Raw genomic sequence first — 27,264 nt, forward strand, 5'->3', positions numbered from 1 at the left:
TGTGTTGCCATTTCTTACTTCAGGGATCTTCCCAACCCAGGGATCGAACCCACATCTCTGGCATCTCCTGCATTCAGGCAGGTTCTTTACCACTAGCACCACCTCAGAAGTTTCTACCCTTGTTGTTGTTCAATCACTCAGTCGTGTCTGACTCTTTGCAACCCATGGAGTGCAGCATGCCAGGCTTCTCTGTCCGTTACCAACTCCCTGAGTTTGCTCAAACTCACGTCCATCGAGTCCGTGATACCATCCAACCATCTCATCCTCTGTTGTCCCCTTCTCCTCCTGCCTTCAGTCTTTCCCAGCATCAGGGTCTTTTCTAATGTGTCAGCTCTTCAAATCAGGTGGCCAAAGGATTAGAGCTTCAACTTCAGCATCAGTCCTTTCAATGAATATTCAGGGTTGATTTCCTTTAGGATTGACTTGTTTGATCTCCTTGCTGTCCAAGGGACTCTCAAGAGTCTCTTCCAGCACCACAATTCGAAAGCATTGAATCTTCAGTGCTCAGCCTTTTTTATTGTCCAGCTCCCACATCCATATATGACTACTGGATTCCAAACCATAGCTTTGACTACCCTTGGGCTTTCCTGGTGCCTCAGCTGGTAAAAAATCTGCCTGCAAACCGGGAGACCTGGGTTCGATCCCTGGGTTGGGAAGATCCCCTGGAGAAGGGAACAGCTACCCACTCCAATATTCTGGCCTGGAGAATTGCATGGACTGTAGTCTATATGGTCACAAATGGTCGGACACGACTGAGCGACTTTCACTTTGACTACCCTTGAGCTGTTCTCAAACTGTTCTCAACTCAGGAGCCAGAGTGAGCTTTTCAAAACCAAAGTCAGGTCATGGCACTCCTGTGCTCAAAACCCTCCAGTGGTTCCTTACAGTGGTATGCAAGGCTCCAGGTTACCTTGCCCCCACGCCCACTGCATCATCCATTGCTCTCCCCACCCCTCACTCACTCTACCCCAGGCACTCATGTGGACGAACACTCTTGTGCTAAGACCTTTGCCCTGGCTCCTCCCTCTGCCTGGAGTTCTCTACCCAGAAAGTGATTGAGTTCCTCGTTTTCTTCAAATCTTTCCTCAAAGATCACCTTCTTAGTCATAAAAAAAGAACAAAATAATGCCATTTGCATCAATATGGATGCACCTAGAGATTATCATACTGAGTGAAGTTAAGTCAGACAGAAAGACAAATATCACATGATATTGTTTATGTGTGGAATCTAAAAAAAGGCTACAACAGACTTGTGGACACAGCTGGGAAGGAGAGGGTGGAATGAACTGAAACCTATACATTACCATATGTAAAACAAATAGCTAAAAGGAAGTTGCCGTGTAACACTGGGAGCTCAACCCAGCCCTCTGTGACAGCTTAGAGGGGTGAGACGGAGGTTCCAGAGGGAAGGGATATAGGTATACTTGAGGCTGATTTACTTTGTTGTACAGCAGAAACCAATACAACATTTAAAGCAATTATCCTCCAATTAAAAATAAATTTAAAAAATAAATGTAAAAAGGCTACAAATGAACTTATCTGCAAAACTGAAATAGAGTTACAGATGTAGAAAATAAACTTATGGTTGCAGGGTAGAGGGGAGGGAGGGATAAATTGGAAGATTGGGGCTGACACATACACACCACTATGTACAAAACAGATAACTAATGAGGACTTACTGCAGAGCACAGGAAATTCCACTCAATACTCTGTAATGACCTATATGGGAAAAAAAAATCTAAAAAAAGAGTGGATGAATGATTTTGTATAAAAGATTCACTTTTCTGTGCTCCTGAAACTAAAACAACATTGTAAATCAATTATACTCTAAAAAAAAGAAAAAAGATCACCTTCTTGAAGAATCTGAAGTTCCCCCAATATTCCCCTTTCCCTGAGATGTTTTTCCGACATGCTCATCATCTTCTAATACACTAAATGATTTGCTTATTTGTGGTGGTTTTTCTTTATTGTCTGAACCTCCCACCTGCCTTCTCACCCCCAAGAAATGTTGACTGAGGAGGGCAAGTATTTTTGCTCCTTTGGCTTGTTAAATAAGCTATCCATAGCCTCTAGAACAGTGCCTCGCATATGGTTAACCCTCAGTCAGTACTGGCTAAGTGAATGAATAAATGAATGCAACCTCAGAGTCAAGGAATACTGTGGGCCCATGTCAACTAACAACTAGAGCTCCTTGTTGATATCAACTTTGGTCTGGAATTCCCTGAAACCAGAAATGATGCAATTAACTTTTTTAACCTACGCACAAGACTTTGTATTGATCTCCTTTAAATCTACTGCTTCTGGTCCAGATCTCATCCTACTGAGGTCATTGTGAATATTGATTCTATCATACAATTGGCTTCCCCTCCCAGTTTTGAGTCATCTATAAATCTGATAAGCATTCTTGACCATTATTCAAGTCACTGATAAAAATATTAGATGAGCAGACCTAACACCCACTTCTTGGTTTCTAAATATCACTCTTCAATGAAAGGCAACAGAACTCCTTGGAGAAATGAAAAGGAAAGTACAAGGTGATCCTGGGACCTTGTGTTGGGCCAGAAAACAAGGAAGTGACTAAAGACTAATGGGGTCATGTCAAAAGGATATAGGGCCAGCTTGATGACCAAACTTGGGACAATTCGAGCATCAGAAAGCATAATGAAGTAATGGATTCTAATGCATAAAAATAAAACAATCCATTAGTCTACAGTAAAACTCAGCAAAGCAGAGAGAGAAAGAAAAGGGCTGGAAAGAATAAATTTCTCCATAGAGAAGTGCTGCCTGATAGACGTAGAGGAAATGATAGACAGAAAATCTAGATTCAAGCAAGCAGAAGATATTAAGAAGAGGTGGCAAGAATACACAGAAGAACTGTACAAAAAAGATCTTCACGACCCAGATAATCACTATGGTGTGATCACTCACCTAGAGCCAGACATCCTGGAATGTGAAGTCAAGTGGGCCTTAGAAAGCATCACTACGAACAAAGCTAGTGGAGGTGATGGAATTCCAGTTGAGCTATTTCAAATCCTGAAAGATGATGCTGTGAAAGTGCTGCACTCAGTATGCCAGCAAATTGGAAAACTCAGCAGTGGCCACAGGACTGGAAAAGGTCAGTTTTCATTCCAATCCCAAAGAAAGGCAATGCCAAACAATGCTCAAACTACCACACAATTGCACTCATCTCACACGCTAGTAAACTAATGCTCAAAATTCTCCAAGCCAGGCTTCAGCAATACATGAACCATGAACTTCCAGATGTTCAAGCTGGTTTTAGAAAAGGCAGAGGAACCAGAGATCAAATTGCCAACATCCGCTGGATCATGGAAAAAGCAAGAGAGTTCCAGAAAAACATCTATTTTTGCTTTATTGACTATGCCAAAGCCTTTGACTGTGTGGATCACAACAAACTGTGGAAAATTCTGAAAGAGATGGGAATACCAGACCACCTGACCTGCCTCTTGAGAAATCTGTATGCAGGTCAGGAAGCAACAGTTAGAACTGGACATGGAACAACAGACTGGTTCCAAATAGGAAAAGGAGTACGTCAAGGCTGTATATTGTCACCCTGTTTATTTAACTTATATGCAGAGTACATCATGAGAAACGCTGGACTGGAAGAAGCACAAGCTGGAATCAAGATTGCCAGGAGAAATATCAATAACCTCAGATATGCAGATGACACCACCCTTATGGCAGAAAGTGAAGAGGAACTCAAAAGCCTCTTGATGAAAGTGAAAGTGGAGAGTGAAAAAGTTGGCTTAAAGCTCAACGTTCAGAAAACGAAGATCATGGCATCCAGTCCCATCACTTCATGGGAAATAGATGGAGAAACAGTGGAAACAGTGTCAGACTTTATTTTTGGGGCTCCAAAATCACTACAGATGGTGACTGCAGCCATGAAATTAAAAGATGCTTACTCCTTGGAAGGAAAGTTATAACCAACCTAGATAGCATATTCAAAAGCAGAGACATTACTTTGCCAACAAAGGTCTGTCTAGTCAAGGCTATGGTTTTTCCAGTGGTCATGTATGGATGTGAGAGTTGGACTGTGAAGAAGGCTGAGCACCGAAGAATTGATGCTTTTGAACTGTGGTGTTAGAGAAGACTCTTGAGAGTCCCTTGGACTGCAAGGAGATCCAACCAGTCCACTCTGAAGGAGATCAGCCCTGGGATTTCTTTGGCAGGACTGATGCTAAAGCTGAAACTCCAGTACTTTGGCCACCTCATGTGAAGAGTTGACTCATTGGAAAAGACTCTGATGCTGGAGGGATTGGGGGCAGGAGGAGAAGAGGACAACAGAGGATGAGATGGCTGGATGGCATCACTGACTCGATGGACGTGAGTCTGGGTGAATTCCGGGAGTTGGTGATGGACGGGGAGGCCTGGCGTGCTGCGATTCATGGGGTCGCAAAGAGTCAGACACGACTGAGTGACTGAACTGAACTGAAGGATAACTAATGGATGTTAAACCTTTGGGTGGAAGATTGTTAGGAAACTACGTTAACAAGATCTCTGAGATTTCTCTGGTTGTCCAGTGGCTGAGATTCAAACCTTCCACTGTAGGAAGCGTGGGTTCCATCCTTGGCTGGGGAACTAAAATCCTACACGCTGCGTGGTACAGCCAAAAAAAACCCTAAAAGGAAACAGTCTCAAAGTCTGACCCACAGATGACTTACTGATGACCAGTGGGAAAATGTTTCTCTAAGGAGCACTGGTGGCCACTATCTTTTTTGCCCCCAGTGGCTACCATATTAATCAAGTGGCCAAAAGTAACATCATTGGTAGTGGGACTACCTGATATCATTCACCTCCTGATATGAGTCAATAAAAAATACACACCTCATCAACAATTGTATCAAAAGTATGTAACCCAGATCTAATAGTGAGGACGCAATAGGAAACATTCAGCTTCTACAAGACAAAGAGCTTGGACTCTTCAAAAAGGTGAAACTGATGAAAAGACAAAAAGGACAAGAGAACTGTTTTAGGATAGAAAATTAAAAAGACATGCAATATGTGAACCTTGATTGAAATCCTGAAGGGGAAAATAACAAAGCCACAGAGCAATTGAGAAATTGCTAATACACGTGCACTCTGTATTAGATGATATTATGGCATTATTTGGAGAAGGCGATGGCACCCCACGCCAGTACTCTTGCCTGGAAAATCCCATGGACGGAGGAGCCTGGTAGGCTGCAGTCCATGGGGTCGCTAAAAGTTGGACACGACTGAGCAACTTCACTTTCACTTTCCACTTTCATGCACTGGAGAAGGAAATAGCAACCCACTCCAGTGTTCTTGCCTGGAGAATCCCAGGGATGGAGGAGCCTGGTGGGCTGCCGTCTATGGGGTCGTACAGAGTCGGACACGACTGAAGTGACTTAGCAGCAGCAGCAGCAGCATGGCATTATTGTTCATTTTCTTAGGTACAATAATGGTACTGTGTTCTTAGGAGAATGTCATTGTTCTTTGGAGACGCCTGCTGAGGTCTGTCGACATCAAGTGTCATGATGTCTACAACTTACTTTCATACGATTAAGCCAAAACAAGTGGGTTGTGAGTGTGCATTTGTGTATGAGAAAGAGTGTGAGTGCTACTGTGGCGGAGTTTTGACAACTGGTTAATATAGAAAGTTATGGGTGTTTTTAATATCGTGTTTTATAAATTTTAGGGGGAAATTGAGGGAGGCATTTCCAAAAACAGAGCCTACTGGAGACCTCCATCCAGGTTGAAACTGATCGACATCCTTTGTAGGCTGAATCATGTGTTAGCTATGGTGTCTTCCTTACTGCACCATTCACCCACATTTCTTCATATTATCCATAAGAATCATATGAGGGCCTTCCCTGGCAGTCCAGTGGTTAGGACTCCGCAGTCTTGCTGGGTCCAATCCCTGGTCAGGGAACTAAGATCCAACAAGCCACATAGCGTGGCCAAAAAAATAATAGTAACAACAATAACAATAATATGAAAAAATTATAAGAAATCTTATTGAAATCAAGGTCCTAGCTATAGCTATAGCACTGACTTATTGGAAAAGACCCTGAAGTGGGTGGCAGAGGATGAGATGGTTACATGGCATCACTGACTTAATGGACATGAATTTGAGCAAACTCTAGGAGATAGTGGAGGACAGAGGAACCCGGTGTGCTGCAGTCCATGGGGTCAAAGTCTGACACCACTTAGCTACTGAATGACTACAACTAACTATAGCGTTTCCTTCTATCTTCTGCTTACTGCTGTTACCTAGAACAGGGCCTGATGAGTGGCATCTGTTTGATTAGAATTTGTTGAGTGCCAGAATCTCCACATCAGGTCTCCCCTCAAGCAGCACCCAGGCTGGTTTGCCCGAGTGTCTTGGCAACACATGGGTGCTCCTCTCTGAGAGGAGGCAGGGGCTGATGTAGCCTCACTTGGTAGTTAATTATATCCCACTCAAACACTACAAGGGTGTCTTCTGCCAACTTGGTGCAAGCCCCTTGAAGACAGTGACGGGTCTTGCCTCTCGAACCCCCACTGCCTCACATGGCACTCCAGTAGGACCTCCACAGGGCAGACAAAATGTGGGCCCCACCTGCTGGCCTGGAGAGGAGCCCTCTAACTCATGCCCCAGCACTCGGCCTTGGGCCTTGTGAGCTCCCCTGTCTCCCTCTGGCATGCTAATTTGTTCTCCCCAGGGTGAAAAAAAAAAACAAAAAAAACAGGAGGATGACTGACAGAGAAAACCTCATTTGAGCTGACTTCCTGTGGGCTGAAGAGCGGTTCCCAGGCCAACACCGTGTCTCCTGTTCCCCTTTGCCACCCTTGGATGTAGGCAAGTCTTTCTCAGCCAGAACACCGGTGTTTATAAAGAGCTCAGGGCGCCACTTGGAAGGAGTATAGAAAGAGACAAAGCGAAAACCAACGGTTCCTCTGTGCCCCCGGCCAGCAAGATGCAGTCAAGTCTGGCTTCCTTTCTCTGTCCACACTCACACAACTCATTCCCCATCCATCCTCTGTCTGAGGGTCTCTCTCTCCTGTACACACAAGCACACACATAAGATGGATAAAAATGCGAGAAGGAGAGGTAAAATGTGCACAGGGACGGAACCCAGGCCTCCCGCATTGCAGGCAGATTCTTTTCCAGCTCAGCCACCGGGAAAGCCCAAAATATGCACAGGAATACATGCAAAGAGGCCAGACAAAATGGGGCCACATGTCTGAAGGCAGCCAAGGAAACTTTAGGGATGACAAGAGTATTTTGTATCTTAATTAGGATGTTGGTTTCCCAAGTATAAACAGATTAAAATTTTTTGATCTGTACACTGAAGATCTATGCATTTTCTTGTATGTAAATTTCTACCTTATACCTATTATTGTGGGGTGGGGGTGGGGGTAAGCAAGGAGACCAAAAGGTAAAAATATAATAATAATAATAATAATAAAACACCTCACCTGCAGGATCAGGTGAAAGAAGAAAATGAGACTAGCTATGGGCCGGAGTCGGGAGTGGGCGTGGGAGGGGAGCTTTTCCAGGTTTTCTAGGTGGTAAAGAACCCACCTGCCAAAGCAGGAAACATAAGAGGTGCAGGTTATATCCCTGTGTTGGGAAAATCCCTGGAATATGAAATGGCAACCCACTCCAGTATTCTTGCCTGGAGAATCCCAGGGACAGAGGAGCTCAGCGGGCTACAGTCCGTGGGGTCGCAAAAAGCTGGACAAGACTGAAGCGACTTAGCATGCACATATCAGGGGGAGAAGGTGAAGAGAAATAGGAAAGGCTACAAGAGAAAATGAGGCTTTCTAGGTGGTGCTAGTGGTAAAGAACCCACCTGCCAATGCAGGAAACACAAGAGACATGGATTTGATCCCTGGGTGAGAAAGATCCCCTGGAGGAGGGCATGGCAACCCACTCCAGTATTCTTGCCTGGAGAATCCCATGGACAGAGGAACCTGGCAGGCTACAGTCCATGGAGCTGCAAAAGGTCGGACACAACTGAAGGGACCTGGCATGCACACACACAAGAGAAAATAAAGCAAAGTGTGGCTAAAAATATAAGGCCCCTGTAACCTGCTCAGTTACAAAGGAATAAGGCAGTGTGGGCTCAGGGCTAGTGCTGGCCGTGCAATGGTCCATCCAGACCACAGTCAGCCTCTTGAGCCGTCAGTACTCATTAACCATCTATAGGTACAGCCTCCGCCCAGGCATAGGCCAGCCCTGACCTGGGGCACGGATGGCTCCTGCCAGCCTGCCCCCAGCCCGACCTGCCGGCTCTCATTTCCACCCAGGGGATCCTGGCTCTCACACAGTCCTACTCTGGGAGTCATGGCTTTGCTTTGTTTCCCGGCCGTGGAGGAGGGGCCTCTTGCCAAGCCCAGTGGAGCTTGAACCCAAGGTCTCGCCCGCCCCGTCCTGGAGTAGCACTCAAGCTCCTCCCATCTCTGGGTTCTGGCTGGCAGGCTGCCCAGCAAGGCCTCGCAGACACGCACTGGCGGTAGCCCAGCTCCCTGGGCCTTGGCCCCCTGCCACCATCCCCTCGTCGCCCTGAGCCCTCCTCTCATGCCAACCTGCAGCTGCAGCTCCCCTCCCTGCCAGCTGGGCACAATGCTGCTGTTTCCTCCCCAGGGGCTGGGCTGCAGCATCAATACATTTTGATGAGAAAGCGACACCAGCTGGCACACCCTATGTGTGCTTTTAAATCCGCCAATGACTTCCAGATGCCGGGGGCTGGGAGTGTCCCTGGGGCAGTACCTTCTGCAGTGGAGGGCACTCACGGGGCCAGCACGGCCACCACCTTCAAGTCTCACCAGCAACTTTAACCAGGGTCTAGCAATGAATGTAAATGAGCCTCATCTCTCTTCTGCAAACTGTGTTCCTCTTCACTGGTCCCTTATGTCTCTTTCTTTTTCAAAAATGTTTATTTACTTATTTGGCTCTCCCAGGTCTTAGTTGCAGCATGTGGGATCTAGTTCCTCGACCAGGGATTGAACCCAGGCCGCCTGCATTGGGAGCACGGAGTCTTAGCCACTGGGCCACCAGGGAAGTCCTGGTCCCTTATGTTTCTTGCTCTGTGAAGTGGTTCGAATCCAGGGATGAGGCACACCAGTTCTTCCATAAGAAGTAGAATTTCAGCACTATCTGTTATTTTGGGGACTGTAGCAAGCCACGGGATCTCTCAGAACCTCAGCTTCCCCATCTGTGAGATGGGAATGCTAACATTACTGCCTGGGCTGTCAGGAGAGCTGAGGAGACAGGGCTCACAAGGCGACGGGCAGCCCCGGTGCGTGGTGAAAGCCGAGCAAACAAAGCCGTGCTCGTTATATTATGGGTTCACCTCATTTACCTAAACTTGGCCACAGCCATCCTAAGATGTCCAAGCTAGAGGACCCTCTTCTGAGCTCTCTGCTCAGGTTCGGCCACCTCCTACCAACCCAGTGCTGAGGCTGCAAGTCTCACGGGGAGAAGGAACCGGCCCGCCCAGCCCAGGCCCTGGGTGCGCCCGCTGCGGTGAAGAGCTCGCTGCCCGCCCCAACCACCCCCACCGGGGCCTGTCGGGGCCTGAGCTGGCCACTCCCTGGGAGGGGACCCCCCTGCCCCACAGGGCTGTGGTGCAACCAGCCGGGCTCAGCTTGTCCCTGACTCGACACGGTAGAACACGGTAGGTTGCCACCATCGCGCCCGTGCTCCCGATGCAAGTTCCAGAGGGGCTGTCTGCCTGGGCCCCCAGGTCTGTCCTCCAGGGGGCCTGGAGAGCCTGGCTGATGCGTGGCACCTGTCACCCCAAAGGGGCACAATTACTGTCCGGTGACTCTCTTTCCCCTGAAACCTCATACCTGCAGCCACTCAGAGGTATGAGGCAGACATCCTAGGCCGGGTGAGCATGGGAAGCAAGGAGCATAAGCCTCTAGGACAGTCTGGTTTCAAGTCTAGCTTATGAGACCCTTCCAGTCTCAAGATCTCGAGAAATCAGGAATCTACCTCTCCATTTGTCCCCAGTTCTTCCTCTTTAAGTCCCACTCTGAGCCCTAGACCCCTGGCCATTGCTACATGGAGGGACAGCAGACTTAGCCAAGGCCTTTCATCACTCCCGAGAAGGAACCTTCCTATCAGAGGACCAAGGCTCTCTCATCCCAAAGAGGTGGGGCCCTCCAAGCAACCGTGGTTCCCTGTCACCTTAGGTCACCTGGTGGCTCCGCCTCTTACTCCAAGAGAGCCTTGCTGTTGGTTCCAGCACTGCCTTCGAAGAGTGGGCCTAGACAGCTGAGCCCATTGGGTAGGGATGGATGGGTGGGTTCCATTGATTTCTTGTGGCTCTAAAGACTGCTCTGATAGAATGGAAGGAAGAATGTATTACTGCCACAGTGTGCCCACCTGCCAGCCTAGACCATGGCACCAGAACAAGATGCTCACAAAAAGCCGGTACGTGGGTAGCACCCCAGATCCATGCTCAGACAGGGATCTTACACAGCAGCTCTCCAGGCCTGAGACTCCTGGGATGCCTGGCAGCACCCCAGTACTGAGCACCAGGCTGGAGGACACCATAAGGCTCTGAGTGGGCGCAGCTCAGCTCTAGCAAAGGAGTCAGAGGAGGACTTGCCTGGTGGTTCAGTGGCTACTAATCTCCCAATGCAGGGGGCCCAGGTTTGATCCCAGGTCAGGGAATTAGATCCTACATGCCACAACTAAAGATCACATATGCCAACACTAAGATTGGAGATCCCACATGTCACAAGTAGGACCCGCCACAGCCAAATAAATAAACAAAAATATTAAAAAAAAAAAAAAAAAGGAGGGGCTCTAAGGGGCCTGGACCCAGGGCCTGATCCACCCAGTCCACTCTGCAAGGGAGCAGACCCACCTTGCTCCTCTCAGGCTCTTCCTCTATGAACACTGCCTTCACTCTTTCCTTACAGCCTGTGAGCAGTGGAGCAGAGCAGGGGGTCCCTTAACCAATAGAGTCGGCCTCAGTGAGATGTGAACCCCAAGAATGATGACAGTAATCAGAGCTTTTATTTGATTTCAAAGAGATTGTTGCCCTCCTCCCCTCCCCAATCCAAAAAAAGTAAAGATAATTTCTTTGGGGTGTTTTCGTCTGAAGACACAGGAACTTTTAGAAGTAGTCTTTATTAGGTAAAAAGAAATACCAGAATTAAGAGTTATTATATACCTTGACATGAATTATCAGGCAAATTATGCCCACCTAAGGGCTTCCCCAATGGCTCAGCCAGTAAAGAATCTGCCTGTAATGCAGAAGACACAGGAAACTTGGGTTCGATCCCTGGGTTGGGAAGATCCCCTGGAGGAGGAAATGGCAACTCACTCCAGTATTCTTGCCTGAAAAATCCCATGAACAGAGGAGCCTGGTGGGCTATAGTCCATGGGGTCTCAAAGAGTCAGACTTGACAAAGCATGCATGCCCACCTAAAGCAAAACTGACGTTTACAAGGCTAACATTTATTGAGTACTTTCTATAAGCAAGCCACTGAGCTGAGCTTTTTTACATCCAATCATTTACTTACATCTCACAACAAGGTGAAACAGGAATTATGATATTCCCACTTTATAGTTGAGAAATGGGGGCACAGAGAGGTTCAGGGACTTGCTAAGGTTACATACGTGGCAAGTCAGTACTAGGACCAGAAACTGGATCGGACTCCAGAACCCTGTGGAGATGCTCTACGTACGGGAGAATTTCAACCAGGGTTTTGTCTCAAGCTATAACCATCCCCCTCTTGATAACATAAGCTACTGTATTTTCCTCCCTCTCTCCCTACCCCTTTTTTCCCTTCTTCTTTCACTCATTCAGTATTTCTTGTGCACTTGCTGCCTTCTAAGCATCGCTGAAGTTGAAGAAACTGACATGGTTCTGCCTTCACAGAGCTTCCAGTTCATCAAGATTCCTTAAATTCTTCTTCCCAGAGAATAACCATTCTTGTCCACATTTCTTTAGACACTTTCACTCACTTATTCCTTTGTCTCCACCAAAGGGCCAGTCTGGCAGAGCTCCATACGTGCTGCCAGGCTTCGAAGGCTAGAATCGTGCCATTTTCAACTGCCATTTCTGGAATGGCTCCTCTGAGCTGCCTCTGCACTCTGCTCAGATTTCCATTAAGGCACTCGTGATTCTGTAGTGAAATACTCATTTACACATCTCATCCCTCTCTTCTACTACAAGCTCCTTGAGTGCAGGAACTAGGCCTGCCTAACTCAGGTTTTTAATCTCCATCCCCAGTGAAGAGTTTGGAAATAGCAGGCATCCAGGTGGCTGAAACAGTAAAGAATCAGTCTGCAATACAATGTTCGATCCTTGGGTAGGGAAGATGCCCTGGAAAAGGTAATGTCTACCTACTACTGGAATGACTACCCACTCCAGTATTCTTGCCTGGAGAATCCCATGGACAGAGTAGTCTGGTGGGCGACAGTTCATGGGGTTGCAGAGAGTTGGACATGACTGAGCGACTTTCATTTTCAGTAAATGTTTGCTAAAGTGAATAAGTGAGTTTTCTGTTCTAGCTGACTGTCTCAAATCATTTCCAAATGATTCATTCAAGTGTTCCTTCCTGGATCTTTTTTTCCACCTTCCTCTTAACCTTTTCAAAGGAAAGGCACCTCTCTGATGTGGGAAGTCCCACTTCCCTGCTTTAGGGCAGCCAAAGGATTTCTTGCTCACACAGTCTCAACAGATTTGTTGGCTTCACAAGAGACAGTATTTTGGAAAGCTGAATGCTTGTTTCCTTGGTTTTTTTTAGGGCAATCCCATCAGATAATACATTAAAGCAAGAGCTCCAAGGTATAGGACCAGGGAGAGAGACTCTCTGTTTTCCCCAAGGTGTCAGCCTCCATTCCCCACCTTCAGTTCACCGGCTGCCAATGTCCTCATCTTTAGACCGCCTGTCTCCAAAAGTCTGAGCCCCAGTTGCAAAGAGACATACCTCAGATTTCCCTGTTGTTGTTCAGTTGCTAAGCTGTGTCTGACTCTTTGAGACCCCATGGACTGCAGCACACCAGGCTCCCCTGTCCTACACTATCTCCCAGAGTTTGCTCCAATTCATGTTCATTGAGTCAGTGATGCTATCTACCCATCTCATCCTCTGCCACCTCCTTCTTCTCAGATTTCCCTGAACTTTAGTAATAATAAGCACCAGTGCAAAGAATCGCACAGCCTGGAAGTCAGGAGACTGGGTTCAAATCCTGACCTTGCCAACTCATTATCATCTTGGGAAGTAATTTAATTTCTCTGGATTCTGTTTCTTCTATGAAAATAAGGGAGTGGGACTGGGTAGATTTCTAAACCAAAGGCTAAACCATCTCTGGGCAAAAAAATTTCTTAATTGTGCACTTCCCAGTCCTTATGGCATTCGACCCTTATAAGAAACTTGCAATTCATAAGCCAAACAACATACATTACTAGTGAGGAAATGTGAGCAGAGGTCGATGACCTTACTCAGGTGACCCAGGCCCCTGACTCTTGCCAGACCGAGATGGTTCCAGAGAGCCCACTGGGGCAGCCTCAATTTCCAAGACCCCATCTTCCTTGCCCTCCTAACCCCTACATCCACGTTGTCACTCAGAGAGTAGAAGCTATGACAAAGAACCTGATTCAAGGGCCATAGCCAGGGCCATATGAGGAGGCGCCCAGGCCTTTCTCAAATTCGGAATGATCTGCCTCCAGGAGGACCACTGCCTCTCAGTTGCAGTTTTGGCTCAGAGGCCCAGGATGGCCACGGGAACGTGGGCCCAGCCTCCCGCGTTCCCATGACAACAGGTTCCCCCAGTGGCGGCGCGGGTGCCCATCAGAGCGTGCAGGTGGCGCCCTTTGGGAGAGGGGCCCGGCGGGAAGTGGGGGGCCGGGGCGGCGCCTGCCGCGGGGTGGCCTCCCCACTTCCGATCTCCTCCTCCCGGGGCCGCAGTTCCCGCCCGCCCTGTGCCCTTCGCCTACCTGAGAGTCACGGCCCGCGCGTGACCACCGCCCACTACAGGGTCACCTCTGCGCGGCGGGGCGGCCCTTCTTCTCGGTGTTCCCAGACTCGTCCCTGCTTTCAGGCCCCGCCCGACGCACTCACTTCCCGGGTACCCGGGATGTCCCTGCAAATACCCTCAGTCTGGCGCCGCGTCCCCGGAAATGCAGGGCAGCCGCCAAGCCCCGCCCCTGCCCATGTTGATGGAATTGTCCGGAGGCGCCCCCCGGGGCTTGCTCGCTGTCCAGCGGGCTCCCGCCTCCGCCCCCAGGCACTGATGGCGACATAAGTCTCACTGCTAGTCCCAGTCGGACACTTCCCCGAGACTGCTTGGCTGCCCTTAGGCCTTGGGGCCTATAGCCCCCCAGCACCACCTCCATCTTCGGAGCCTCGGCCTGGCCTCACTTATGCCCTGCAGGCAGCAATCTCACTAGCTGGAATTCGGAGGACAGGGGGGAGTTGTTATCCTAGATCTGTTATTGAAACAGAGTTGGGTTGCCTTATCTGCACAGGCTTGGTAAAGCCAAATCACTGACATCTACCACCACTCCGGGTTCCCTGGTGGCTCAGTTGTAAAGAACCCACCTGCCAATGCAGGAGATGCAGGTTTGATACCTAGCTGGGGAAGATCCCCTGGAGGAGGGCATGGCAACCCACTCCAGTATTCTTGCCTGGAAAATCCCACAGACAGAGGAGCCTGAAGGGCTGCAGCCCATGGGGTCACAAAGAGTCAGACACAGACTTAGCCACTTAAGCAACAACTACCACCGATCACCCAACTGGCTGTTACCTAGGGGGAATTCCTTAACCTCTCTGAGCCTTGAGTTCTTCATCTGGAAGGTAGGCCTGAGAGCAGCAAGGGACCTCACAGGGTTGCGGTGAGAAGCGCAATTATGCAGGCACACACCTGGCACATGGTCAGCTCTTTATAATGGTAGCATTGTTTACAGTCAGAAGCAAGGGAGAGCAGGCTACAGAGCCACCTGCATGAAACCACTCACTTCTCCACCCAGAAATTCTGCTCACCGCGTGCTCACCGCGTCCCCTAACCTGCCATGGGCTGGGCTGTGGGAGTGAAACGAAAGGAGGAGATCTGCAGGAGGGGTGAGAGATAGTTATAAATAGTATCTAGCATTTATCAAGTGACCTTGGCTCGTCCCTCTCCAGCCCTTGCCTCCTAGCTTTGCTGTCTCAGGGTGGTTCCAGAAACAGCCAGTTCTGGGCGTGTAAGTAGCTGAGCTGGCCAGAGCTGGCCAGTCAAGGAGCTGGTGAAACCAGAGGCCAAGAGCCAGCTTTTTCCTAGGCCAGGCTAGGCTTAGGTGCCTTCTGTGGCCTCTCCTCTGGACAGAGGGGCTTGGGACTTCCCTGGGGGCCAAGGCTTCTGCACTTCCAATGCTGGGGACGTGGGTTCCCCCTCTGGTGGCAAGGTCCCACATGTTCTGTTGTTCGGGCAAAAAAAAATAGATAGGGGTAAGGGACTACCAGACTCCCCACAGAATGCTCTTCCACACATGGTTATTCTGTTGTCCATCAACAAATATTTGTGTGTGTGTGTGTATTAGCTGTTCAGTCATGTCTGACTCTTTTTGACTCCATGGACTGTAGCCCCGCTAGGCTCTTCTCCATGGAGTTCTCCAGGCAAGAATATTAGAGTGGGTTGCCATTCCCTTCACCAGGGGATCTTCCCTACCCAGGGATGGAATCCGGGTCTTCTGCATTGCAGGCAGATTCTTTACTGTCTGAGCCACCAGGGAAGCCCACAAACATGTTTACTACCATAAAATTTGAAACACAGAAAAACACAATGAAAAATATCATCCTACCCAGAGACTACCACTGTTAATATTTTCTACCACTTTTTTGAAGGTACAATCTACATACTGCAAAGTGCACAGATCTTAAGTGGACTGGTATTAATATGTTGGTGACGATCCTCCTGGCTCTTTTCTATACAGAATTATGCATTTACATTGTTTAGAAAAGGTACTATTCAGTGCATAATCTTTTGTGATTTTCCCCTAGGTGTGTGTGCTGGTAGCTCAGTTGTGTCCGACTCTTGGAGACTCCTCGGGCTCTAGCCCACCAGGCTCCTCTGTCCATGGGGATTCTCCAGGCAAGAATACTGGAGTGGGTCGCCATGCCCTCCTCCAGGAGATTGTCCCAACCCAGGGATTGAACCTGGATCTCTTGCATTGCAGGCGGGTTCTTTACCATCTGAGCCAATTTCCCCTAGGACAGAAATATATCACAGAGGTTTTCCTGTAACATTAGAAATTCTCTTATACCTTCATTTTTAGTGCGTTCTGTCATAGGGATGTGGCACACATTTTTAAGTAAATCTCTACTACTGGACATTGAAATTGTTCCTAACTGTTCATTATCATAAGTAAGAGTTCCACAATCATTTTCTTTTTAAAACTATTTATTTACTTTTTGGCTGTGTTGGGGCTTAGTTGAAGCACTCTGGCATGGGGGCTTAGTTGCTCTGAGGCATGTGGGATCCTAGTTCCCCGACCAGGGATCGAACCCAGGTCCCTTGCATTGGAAGGCAGATTCTTATCTACTGGACTACCAGGGAAGTCCTCTCAATCATTTCTTTTTTTTTTTCCTTGTATTTTTCTTTCCTGCTCATACTCTCCAATTAGTAGTAGCTGTATTTATAGCTTAAGGTGGTGGGCTTCATTTGTGCAAATGGCTTTAAAAATAGTCTAATCAGATTCCCTTGGTGGTACAGTGAATAAGAACCCAGGGCACTCAAGTTCGACCCCTGGTCCAGGAAGATTCCACTTGCTGAGGATCAGCTAAGCCCAGGCCCCACAAATACTGACCAGTGCTCTAAAGCCCCACAAGCTGCAACGACTGAGCCCACCCACCCTAGAGCCTGTGCTGCGCAACCAGAGAAGCAACCACAATGAAAAGCCTGTGCACCACAACCAAGAGTAGCCCCCATTCACCGCAACTAGAGGAGGCCAGCATGGAGCAAGGAAGACACAGTGCAACCAAAACTTAACTCATTAATTAAAACAATTAGTCCAATGGCTTTACTAAGTCTGCCTTCCAAACACTGCTGAGGGTGAGAGGGAACAGGAAGAGATGCAAAACATCAACCCTGCCAAGTTTCAGGCACGAGGAGGAGCACGTTGTGTCCTGCTGAGCCCAGGCTCTTCAGAGGAGCTCCTGGAATCTAGGCCCCCTCCCCCATGGGGCCTCAGAGCTCCAGAGGGCTTGAGGCAACCCTGACCTTTCCGTGTCCAGCCCAGCCCAGAGCCTCCAGGAAAGAATGCTGTCCACCTCCACATCACTCGCATCGCCTTTGGCTCTCCACCGTCTTTTCTTCCTTCTCCCTCCTCCCTTTTCTGCCCCTTCTGCCCACTCCCTTTTCCTGTCTCTCTTCCTCCTCCAACCTTCCTCCAGCTTTTTATGGAAAAAAGGGAAATATCTTTGATGCACTTTAAAAAGGCCTTATCTTTAACATTATTGATCCCCCTCCACCCACCCCCTTTCCTGGCTGTGGGACCTCAGGTGCAGAGAGGCTTGAGTTAATCGCCTTCACAGTTCACAGCCTTATCACCATGGTCGGCACAGGGTAGCTTGATTAATGTGGCTGTTCATTTCCTTTTATCTTTCCATGCCTCCCCCCACCCCTCCCCCCACAGGCTACCATTTTAAAGTGTGTAATATATGCTTTTGTTTGTGGGCATTCTTGCAAGATATACTATAGAATTGTATACGTGTACTTAAAAAAAATTTTTTTTTTAATTTTGAAATAATTATAGACTCACAGAAAGTTACCAAAAAATAGTACATAGTGTCCCGTGAGCTTTTTATCCAGCTTCCCCCATCGGTGACATTCTACAACTGTGTGTATGTGCTCAATCCTTAGTCCTGTCGGACTCTTTTTATGACCGCATGGACTGTAGCCCTCCAGGCTCCTCTATCATTGAGATTTCCCAGGCAAGAATATCGGAGTCAATTGCCATTTCCTATTCCAAGGGATCTGCCTGACCCAGGGGAACCCAGGGATGGAACCCGTGTCTTTTGTTCTCCTGCATTGTCAGGAGGATTCTTTACCACTGAACCACCTGGGAAGCCCTAGAATTGTAAAACTGTAGTACGATAGCAAAACCAAGAGATTGACATTGGGATCATACTGTTAAATACAGACTATTATTCAGTTTTCTCTTGCAGTTGTGTGTGTGTGTGTGTGTGTAGAATTCTATGCTATTTTGACCCCATGAATAAATTAGTGTGACCGTCACCACAGTCAAGATACAGAAGGTCCCATCTCCACGGGGACCTCTTGGTGGTGTCCCTTTATAGTCACGCTCCTCCACTCAGGTCCCTGGACTTGGCAACCACTAATCTCTTCTCCATCCCTATATTTCTGTCATTTTGAGAATGTTATGTAAGTGGAAGCTTTTTTTTTTTTAATTTTTATTGGAGAATAGTTGATTTACAATGTTGTGTTAGTTTCTGCTGTAGAACAAAGTGAATCTGTTAGATATATACACTTTTATCCACTCTTTTTTATCTATTTTAAAAATATTTTACTTATTTACTTACTTGTTTGGCTGCATCAGGTCTTAGTTCCGCACTTGGGGTCTTCATTGCTTCTTGCAGGATATTTCGTTTTGTGATAATGGACTCCATTCGCGGTGCTCAGTAGTTGTGGCACATGGGCTGAGTTGCCCCAGGCATGTGGGGCCTTAGTTCTTGGACCAGGGATCAAACCCCGTCCCCTGCATTGGAAGGCGGATTTTTAACCACTGGACTACCAAAGAAGTCCCTATCCACCCTCCGTAGATTCTTTTCACATATAGATTATAACAGATTATTGAGTAGAGTTCCCTGTGCTATAGACTGGCTTTGAGACTGGCTTCTCACTCATCATATTGCCCTTGAGATACATCTGTGTTTTTGTAACCTATGGGCAGTTCTTTCCTTTTTATTACTGTTTTGTATTCCATGGTATGGATGTACCAGAGTTTAACTGTTCACCCACTGAAGGAGATTCGGGTTGTTTCCAGTTTGGGGCTATTACAGATAAAGCTGATTAATGCCCAGGTTTTTGTATGGATGTAAGTTTTCATTTCTTTGGGATATAGATCAAATTTGGGGTTACCGGGTCTTTTTTTTTTTTTTTAAGGCATCTTATTTATTTATTTATGACTGCCCTATGTCTTCCTTGCTTTGCTTGGGCTTTCTCTAGTTGTGGCAAGTGTGGGCTTCTCTTCATTGCAGAACACGTGTTCTAGGCTTGTGGACTCCGTAGTTGTGGCACACGGGCTTAGTTGCTCCACGGCATGTGGAATCTTCCTGGACCAGGGATCGAACCCATGTCCCTTGCATCAGCAGGCAGATTCTTATCCACTGTACCATCAGGGAAGTCCTGGATTGCTGGGTCTTATGGTAAATGCAGCTACAGTTTTATAAGAAACTGCCACACTATTTACCAGGATGGCTATACATTTTATAAGAGATCCAGTTTCTCTACCTCCTTGCCAGCAGTTGTTGTTATCACGGTTTTCTATTATGGCCCTCCTAATAATTGCATAGCAAGGCCTCATTGCGGTTTTAATTTGCATTTGCCTGATGGCTAATGATGATGAACATCTTTTCAGGTGCTTATTTGCCATCCCTATCTCCTCCTTAGCGTAACATCTGTGGCCCATTTTCTAATTGGACTGTTTTGTATTTTTAATTTACATAAACAGCATTTTGTCATATACCTCATTCTGTTTTTTTGTTTGTTTGTTTTTTTATTCCACAGACCCATCATACTGCTCTGGACACATCTTTTAAAAACATTTTTTGGGGCTGCGCTAGGTGGGTCTTTGCTGCTGCTTGGGCTTTTCTCTAGTTGTGGCGAGCAGGGGCTACTCGCTAGTTGTGGTGCATGGGCTTCTCACTGGTGGCTTCTCTCGTTGCGGAGCACAGCCTCCAGGGCACGTGGGCTCGGCGGCTGTGGCTCCCCGGTTCAGTAATCGTACTGCCCTTAGTTGCTCCATTACCTGTGGGATCCTCCCAGATCAGGGATTGAACCCGTGTCTCCTGCATTAGCAGGCGGGTTCTTTACCACTGAGCCACCAGGGAAGCCCTGGACACATCTCATCTGCTGCTTCTAGCTGCTGCAGGGTATTCCAAAGTGTGGCTCTACCACACTTTATCTGTCTACTCCCCGAACTGCCTACAACCTCCCACCCCCATAAAGAAGTCTGCAGTGACTGTCTTCTTCCCTCTTTACCATATGGGCCATGTGAGATCTCTTGCAGATTCTTCTAAGGGTATGACTTGCTGTGGGTCACAGGGCACCCTGCCCACATGCCCACATGCCCACATGCCTACATGCCCACATGCCCACCAGCATGGACCCCTGCTCTCTGTCAACTCCTAGCATTATCCAGCTGCCTAACTTTTCCAGTCTAAATGATATGAAGTTTTAACATTGCATTTTTTAATCTCTTTATTATTTCTTTTATTTAAATAAAAATTATTATTTTTGGCTGCACTGGGTCTTCGCCTTGTTCGGGCTTTGTCTAGTTGTGGTGAACAGGGGTTTCTATTCACTGTGGTACTCAGGCTTCTCATTTCGGTGGCTTCTCTTGTCTTGGAGCATAGGCTCTAGGCACACAGGCTTCAGTAGTTGTGGCTTAGTTGCTCCAAGCCACGTGGAATCCTCCTGGATCAGGGACTGAACTTGTGTCTCCTGCATTGGCAGGTGGATTCTTTACCACTGAGTCACCAGGGAAACCCCAACATTTTATTTTTAAAATTAAGTCTACATGCGTGCATAGGTGCTAAATCCCTTCAGTGGTCTTTCTGACTTTTTGTGACCCTCTGGGCTGTAGCCCACCAGGCTCCTCTGTCCATGGGATTCTCCAGGCAAGAACACCGGAGTGGGTTGCCATGCCCCCCTCTAAGTTTCAGATCAGATCAGATCAGATCAGTCTCTCAGTCGTGTCTGACTCTTTACAACCCCATGAATCGCAGCACGCCAGGCCTCCCTGTCCATCACCAACTCCCGGAGTTCACTCAGACTCACATCCATCAAGTCAGTGATGCCATCCAGCCATCTCATCCTCTGTCGTCCCCTTCTCCTCTTGCCCCCAATCCCTCCCAGCATCAGAGTCTTTTCCAATGAGTCAACTCTTCGCATGAGGTGGCCAAAGTACTGGAGTTTCAGCTTTAGCATCATTCCTGCCAAAGAAATCCCAGGGCTGATCTCCTTCAGAATGGACTGGTTGGATCTCCTTGCAGTCCAAGGGACTCTCAAGAGTCTTCTCCAACACCACAGTTCAAAAGCATCAATTCTTCAGTGCTCAGCCTTCTTCACAGTCCAACTCTCACATCTATACATGATCACAGGAAAAACTATAGCCTTGACTAGATGAACCTTTGTTGGCAAAGTAATGTCTCTGCTTTTGAATATGCTATCTAGGTTGGTCATAACTTTCCTTCCAAGGAGTAAGCGTCTTTTAATTTCATGGCTGCAGTCACCATCTGCAGTGATTTTGGAGCCCAGAAAAATAAAATCTGACACTGTTTCCACTGTTTCCCCATCTATTTCCCATGAAGTGATGGGACCAGATGCCATGATCTTCGTTTTCTGAATGTTGAGCTTTAAGCCAACTTTTTCACTCTCCACTTTCACCCTCATCAAGAGGCTTTTGAGTTCCTCTTCACTTTCTGCCATAAGGGTGGTGTCATCTGCATATCTGAGGTGATTGATATTTCTCCTGGCAATCTGGATTCCAGCTTGTGTTTCTTCCAGTCCAACGTTTCTCTTGATGTACTCTGCATATAAGTTAAATAAAGAGGGTGACAATATACAGCCTTGACGAACTCCTTTTCCTATTTGGAACCAGTCTGTTGTTCCATGTCCAGTTCTAACTGTTGCTTCCTGACCTGCATACAAATTTCTCAAGAGGCAGGTCAGGTGGTCTGGTATTCCCATCTCTTTCAGAATTTGCCACAGTTTATTGTGATCCACACAGTCAAAGGCTTTGGCATAGTCAATAAAGTAAGTTTACCACCAAGTTTACCAAGGCATAATTTACACACAATGATAGTGACACATTTTACACTCATTTCCTTGAATTTTGACAAGTGGACACACCTGTAAACACAAATCAGTCCCATCAACGCTAAGCGTTCCCTATGCCCTTTGTCATCAGTCTACCCTCCCCATCTCCCACAACCAGTGACCTGATTTTTATCACTAAATTTTTCTGCCTCTTCTGGAACTCCATACAAATAGAAGCATACAGTATGTACTCTTGTGTCCGACTGCTTTCACTAAAATAATGCTTTTGAGAGATGTATCAGTAGTTCATTCTTTTTTTCTTAATCATTGAGTGGTATTTATTGTATGAATACCAGTTTGGTTTACCTACTAATGGACTTTTGGGTTGTTTCCTCTTTGGCAAGTTTGGGGCTATTATAACTAAAACTGCTAACAGCTATTGCTTTAATTTATATTTCTCTGATTTCTAATACATCTTAACATTTCCTCCTGTATTTGTTAACTTTTAAATTTCTCCTGTAAATCACCTTTTTATCTTTGCCCATTTTCCCACCATTTGACTTGCAAGAAGATTTTCTTATTGAGTTGCAGAAATTCCTAGTATATTCTGAATCTAGATATTAGTTCTTTGTTGGCTTTAGATATCACAAATTCTCCCAATTTTGTCATTTGTTAACCTTGTCAAGAACTCATACTTGGGCAGTAATCAAATCGATCGATTTTTTTTCTTTTTGCCTTATGTTTTATGCTTCTGAAATTTTGCTTAATAAGTTAATTCCTACCCCAAGGTCACAAAGATAGTCTTCAATATTTTATATTATTAACTTCACAGTCTTCTGGATACATTTAGGTCTTTAACCCAAAATTCAATTTTTCATGTGGTGGTAGACTTCATGAGATTCATTTCTGTTTGTTTTTTTTTTCATAAAGTGAATCACTTTTCCCATGACCATATTCCTGTGGCTCTCAAACTTGAACATGTATAAAAATCACCAAAAACCTTGTTAAAAGCACAGATTGCGTCTCACTCTTGGGCATACCCAGTGTTCAGTCGCTCAGTTGTGTCCAACTCCTTATGACCTGATGGACTGCAGCCAGACAGGTCCTTCTGTCCGTGGAATTTTCCAGGCAAGAATACTGGAGTGGGTTGCCATTTCCTATGCCAGGGGGCATATACCCAGACAAAACTATAATTCAAAAAGATACATGAACCATTATGTTCATAGAAACACTACTTACATTAGCCAAGATATGGAAACAACCTAAATGCCCATGGACAGATGAGTGGATAAAAAAGATGTGATACACACATGCAACACACACACAAAGACACACACACAACAGAACACTACTCAGCCATAAAAAGAATGAAGTAATGCCACTGGAAGCAACATGGACCTACAGATTTTCATACTAAGCAAAGTAAGTCAAAAAGAGAAAGACAAATGCCATATGATATCATCATGTATATCAACATAAAATATGACACAAATGAACATATTTACGAAACAGAAACAGATTCACAGACATAGAGAACAGACTGGTCGTTGCCAAAGAGGAAGGGGGTGGGGGAGGAAGAACTGGGAGTTTGGGATTAGCAGATTCGAACTATTGTATATAGGATGGCTAAACAACAAGGTCCTCCTGTACAGCACAGGATACTGTATATTCAATACCCTGTGATAAACCACAGTGGAGAAGAATACAAAAAAGAATGTATAGGTAAAACTGAGTCACTTTACTGTATAGCAGAAATTAACACAACATCGTAAATCCACTATACTTCAGTAGAATTGCTTTTTAAAAAGCACAGATTTCAGATTTCTCTGGTGGTCCAATGGGTAAGAATCCACCTGCCAATGCAGGGGACACGGATTTGATCCCTAGTCTGGGAAGATCCCACATGCCACAGGGAACTAAACCTGTGCACCACAATTACTGACCCCAAGCTCTAGAGCCCACAAGCCTCAACTACTGAAGTCCCTGCACACCACAGCCCATGATCCACAAGAGAAGTCACCACATTGAGAAGGTCACGCACCACAACTAGAGAGTATCCCCCACTCACTGCAACTAGAGAAAGCCTTCGGAACAAAGTCCGAGCCATAAATAAATAAAAAGTAGCACAGATTTCTGGGCCCCACCCAGCTGATACAGGTGGGACCCTAACGTTTACATATCTAATAAGTTTCCAAGTGATGAGATGATACCACTCTACAGGTGCAGAAAGCAAACTGCCAAAGAAAAAAGAAAAAAAAGTAAGAAAAATAAATTTAAAATAGAAAGAAGAAAGAGAAAGAAACAAATTTAAAAAATGAGAACAACTGCTATATACTTAAAACCTGTACCTCTCCGGGTTTTTTTCCTGCCTCACTGGCATCCTCCATAATACCGGGCACTTCTTGGCTCTCCTCCATCCTACACACCACCCCCATCTCCCCTGGGTCTCTTGGAACATGAATCCACATCCACCCATTTCAGGATCACATGCCCATGGCTCTCCTGAACCACAGTCTTCCATCCTCTGGTAAATGCCCTGAGGTTGTCCACCCACCTCCTGGCCACTCCCCTGTCGCCACTGGAGACTTAGGCACGTGGCTCCCCATTTTTTTCTCCAGCTAAAGCCCTGTCATTGTCCTTGATGACTTCAGCATCCACGTGGAAGACACATCCTAAATCTGGTTTCTCAGGTCTCCAATGACCTCTCTCACTCACCTCAGCTACCACTCCCATTTACTGGAAATAATTGGCTCCATTACCAAGGTCCTCAGTTCAGGAATCACTTTCTCTGGCACACTCTCTTTTCCTTCCAGCTTTCTTCTTTAGCATACTACCTCCGAGCCTCCTTGGCTTCCCAGGTGGCTCAGGGTTAAAGAATCCGCCTGCCAATGCAGGAGACACAGGAGTCACAGGTTCAATCCCTGGGTCAGAAAGATCCCCTGGAGAAGGAAATGGCAACCCACAGCAGTATAGTTGCCTGGAGAATTCCATGGACAGAGAAGCTACATGGACTGGTGTGCTATAGTCCATGAGGTTGAAGAGTCAGACACAATTTAGGGATTAAATGACAATGACAATCCATGGTTCTATATCCCCATATTCAACCAACCACAGATTATGTAGTATTGTACATATTTATTGGAAAAAATGTGCATATAAGCAGACCTTCACATTTCAAACTCCTGTTGTTGTTCCTGGGTCCACTGTACATACATACACTAATAACCTTGGACTCCCATCCCTCCCATCCCACTGCCTGCTCCTTCCCATCCCAGAGCTCTTACCTGGAAGATTCTCCTCCAGTTTCAAGCTATACTGAGACTGGGAACTCCTAGTTCAACCCTTAGCAATGCTTCTCAAACTTTCATATATAGCCAGGTCATCTGGGTACATGCATCAGTGTTAAGCTGCTTCAGTCATGTCCAACATTTTGCAACCCCATGGACTGTAGCCCTCCAGGCTCGTCTGTCCATGGGATTCTCAAGAATATTGGAGTGAGCAGCCATCTCCAGGGGATCTTCCTGACCCAGGGATCACCTGGGAGATCTGATTAAAATGCAGATTTAGATTCTGAAGATCTGGAATGGGGACTGAGATCCTGCATTTTAATAAGCTTCTGTGTGCTGCCTGTGGGGGTTGTGCTCAATCATCAAGCTGTAACCCTTTGGACCCCTGCTCCCAGGTCTCCTCAGGAAAGCCTCCTCTGACCTTCCCATATTATATCTCCACCATCAGACACAGCACCGTTTGTCTCCCTCCTAGCACTTTACCCTATTGTCATTTGACATTTGAGCTTGTGATTATTTTTTAACTCTTTTTTTTAAATTAAAAAAATATATTTTTTAAATTTTTTAATATTTTGACCACATGGCATGTGGGATCTTAGATCCCTAGTCAGGGACTGCACTGGAAGGTGGATTCTTAACCACTGGACTACCAGGGAGGTCTCTGTGCTTGTGATTATTTTATCACAGCCCACTCCCTCAGAGGGCTTCCCAGGTGGCACAATAGTAAAGAATCCGCTTGCCAACAGCAGATGCAAGAAAAGTGGGTTCGATCCCTGGGTTGGGAAGATTCCCTGGAGAAGGAAATGGCAACCCACTCCAGGATTCTTGCCTGGGGAATCCCATGGACAGAAGAGCCTGACAGGCTACAGTCCATGGGGTCGCAAAGAGTCGGACACGACTGAGTGACTGAGCACACACACACGCGCACTGTCTCCCAGAAAATGAGCCTTTCAGAAGGCATGGAACATTTCTCTCTGGGTTTGTTTGCCATTGTGCTGGCCTCGAATCACCTCACACACTGCCTGATACCCAGCAGGTGCCCGGCTTGTACACAAATGTAAACCTTCGCAGGAAATATGAAGGAACACGCTGTTCGGTCAGTCAGAGGAGCAGTTCCCGCTCTCACCCTGAAGTCCCAGGTCCCTTTGTTCTCCTTTCAGCCCCTCTCCTCCAAACTCAGGCTCCTGAGACCAGGAACTGAGCAAGTGATGCAGGAGACATCTGGGCTCAAAATCTCTTCTCTGTCCCTCAGACCATCCAAAGGAGAGAGACCCAACGAGCCTTCCATGTTCCTTGGAAACTGATCTCCTTTTTTATTGTGGTTGTTGGGATGTTGTCCGGAGAAGGCAATGGCACCCCACTCCAGTACTCTTGCCTGGAAAATCCCATGGACAGAGGGGCCTGGTAGGCTGAAGTCCATGGGGTTGCTAGGAGTCGGACACGACTGAGCGACTTCACTTTCACTTTTCACTTTCATGCATTGGAGAAGGAAATGGCAACCCACTTCAGTGTTCCTGCCTGGAGAATCCCGGGGACAGGGGAGCCTGGTGGGCTGCCATCTATGGGGTCGCACAGAGTTGGACACGACTGAAGCGACTTAGCAGCAGCAGCAGCAGCAGCAGCAGCAGCAGCAGCAGGATGTTGTCCAGGATTGTGTGGAAAGGGTTAAAGCACTTACAGAAAGGGAAGGACTGCCCTCCAGCCCTGCCTGAGATGCTCTGCGAAAGGTCAGATGTTTCCAGAATCTTAACAGACAGCCTGTGTCTGTTTAAAGGGAAAGACAACAAGTTCTTGGGCTCCCAGCCAGCCCTCGTGGGCAATTTTCGCCCAGTTCTGCAGGCACCCAGCCAGACGCCTGGCCAGAGGGCACACCCACCCACCTCCTGCCCCCTCTAGATGGCCCTAGGCAGGCCAGGAGCTCTCTCCAACCCCCAGCCTGGAGTCCCTTCCCCTGGGGAAGGCTGGCATCTGATGAACAGGGCATGCATACCAACTCTGGGGCCTGTGATA

The 27,264-nt window shown here is 47.0% G+C and overlaps 1 protein-coding gene across 2 annotated transcripts in view; it reads right to left on the reverse strand.

The window, feature by feature from the left end:
• The window catches only part of SEMA4B (semaphorin 4B), a 48,380-nt gene extending 29,706 nt beyond the window's left edge, over nt 1-18,674 (reverse strand). Inside the window, exon 1 of one of the 2 annotated variants that reach the window (XM_044933224.1) lies at nt 18,508-18,674. In XM_044933224.1, coding sequence (XP_044789159.1) covers nt 18,508-18,594 — 87 coding nt within the window. In that variant the 5' untranslated portion in view covers nt 18,595-18,674. Of the gene's footprint in view, nt 1-13,925; nt 14,109-18,507 lie in introns of those variants that run through there. The other variant, XM_044933225.1, reaches the window with a different exon arrangement.
• Nucleotides 18,675-27,264: the final 8,590 nt, after the last annotated feature.

This window comes from Bubalus bubalis, chromosome 20 (assembly GCF_019923935.1).
Source record: "Bubalus bubalis isolate 160015118507 breed Murrah chromosome 20, NDDB_SH_1, whole genome shotgun sequence".
Lineage (NCBI taxonomy): Eukaryota > Metazoa > Chordata > Mammalia > Artiodactyla > Bovidae > Bubalus > Bubalus bubalis.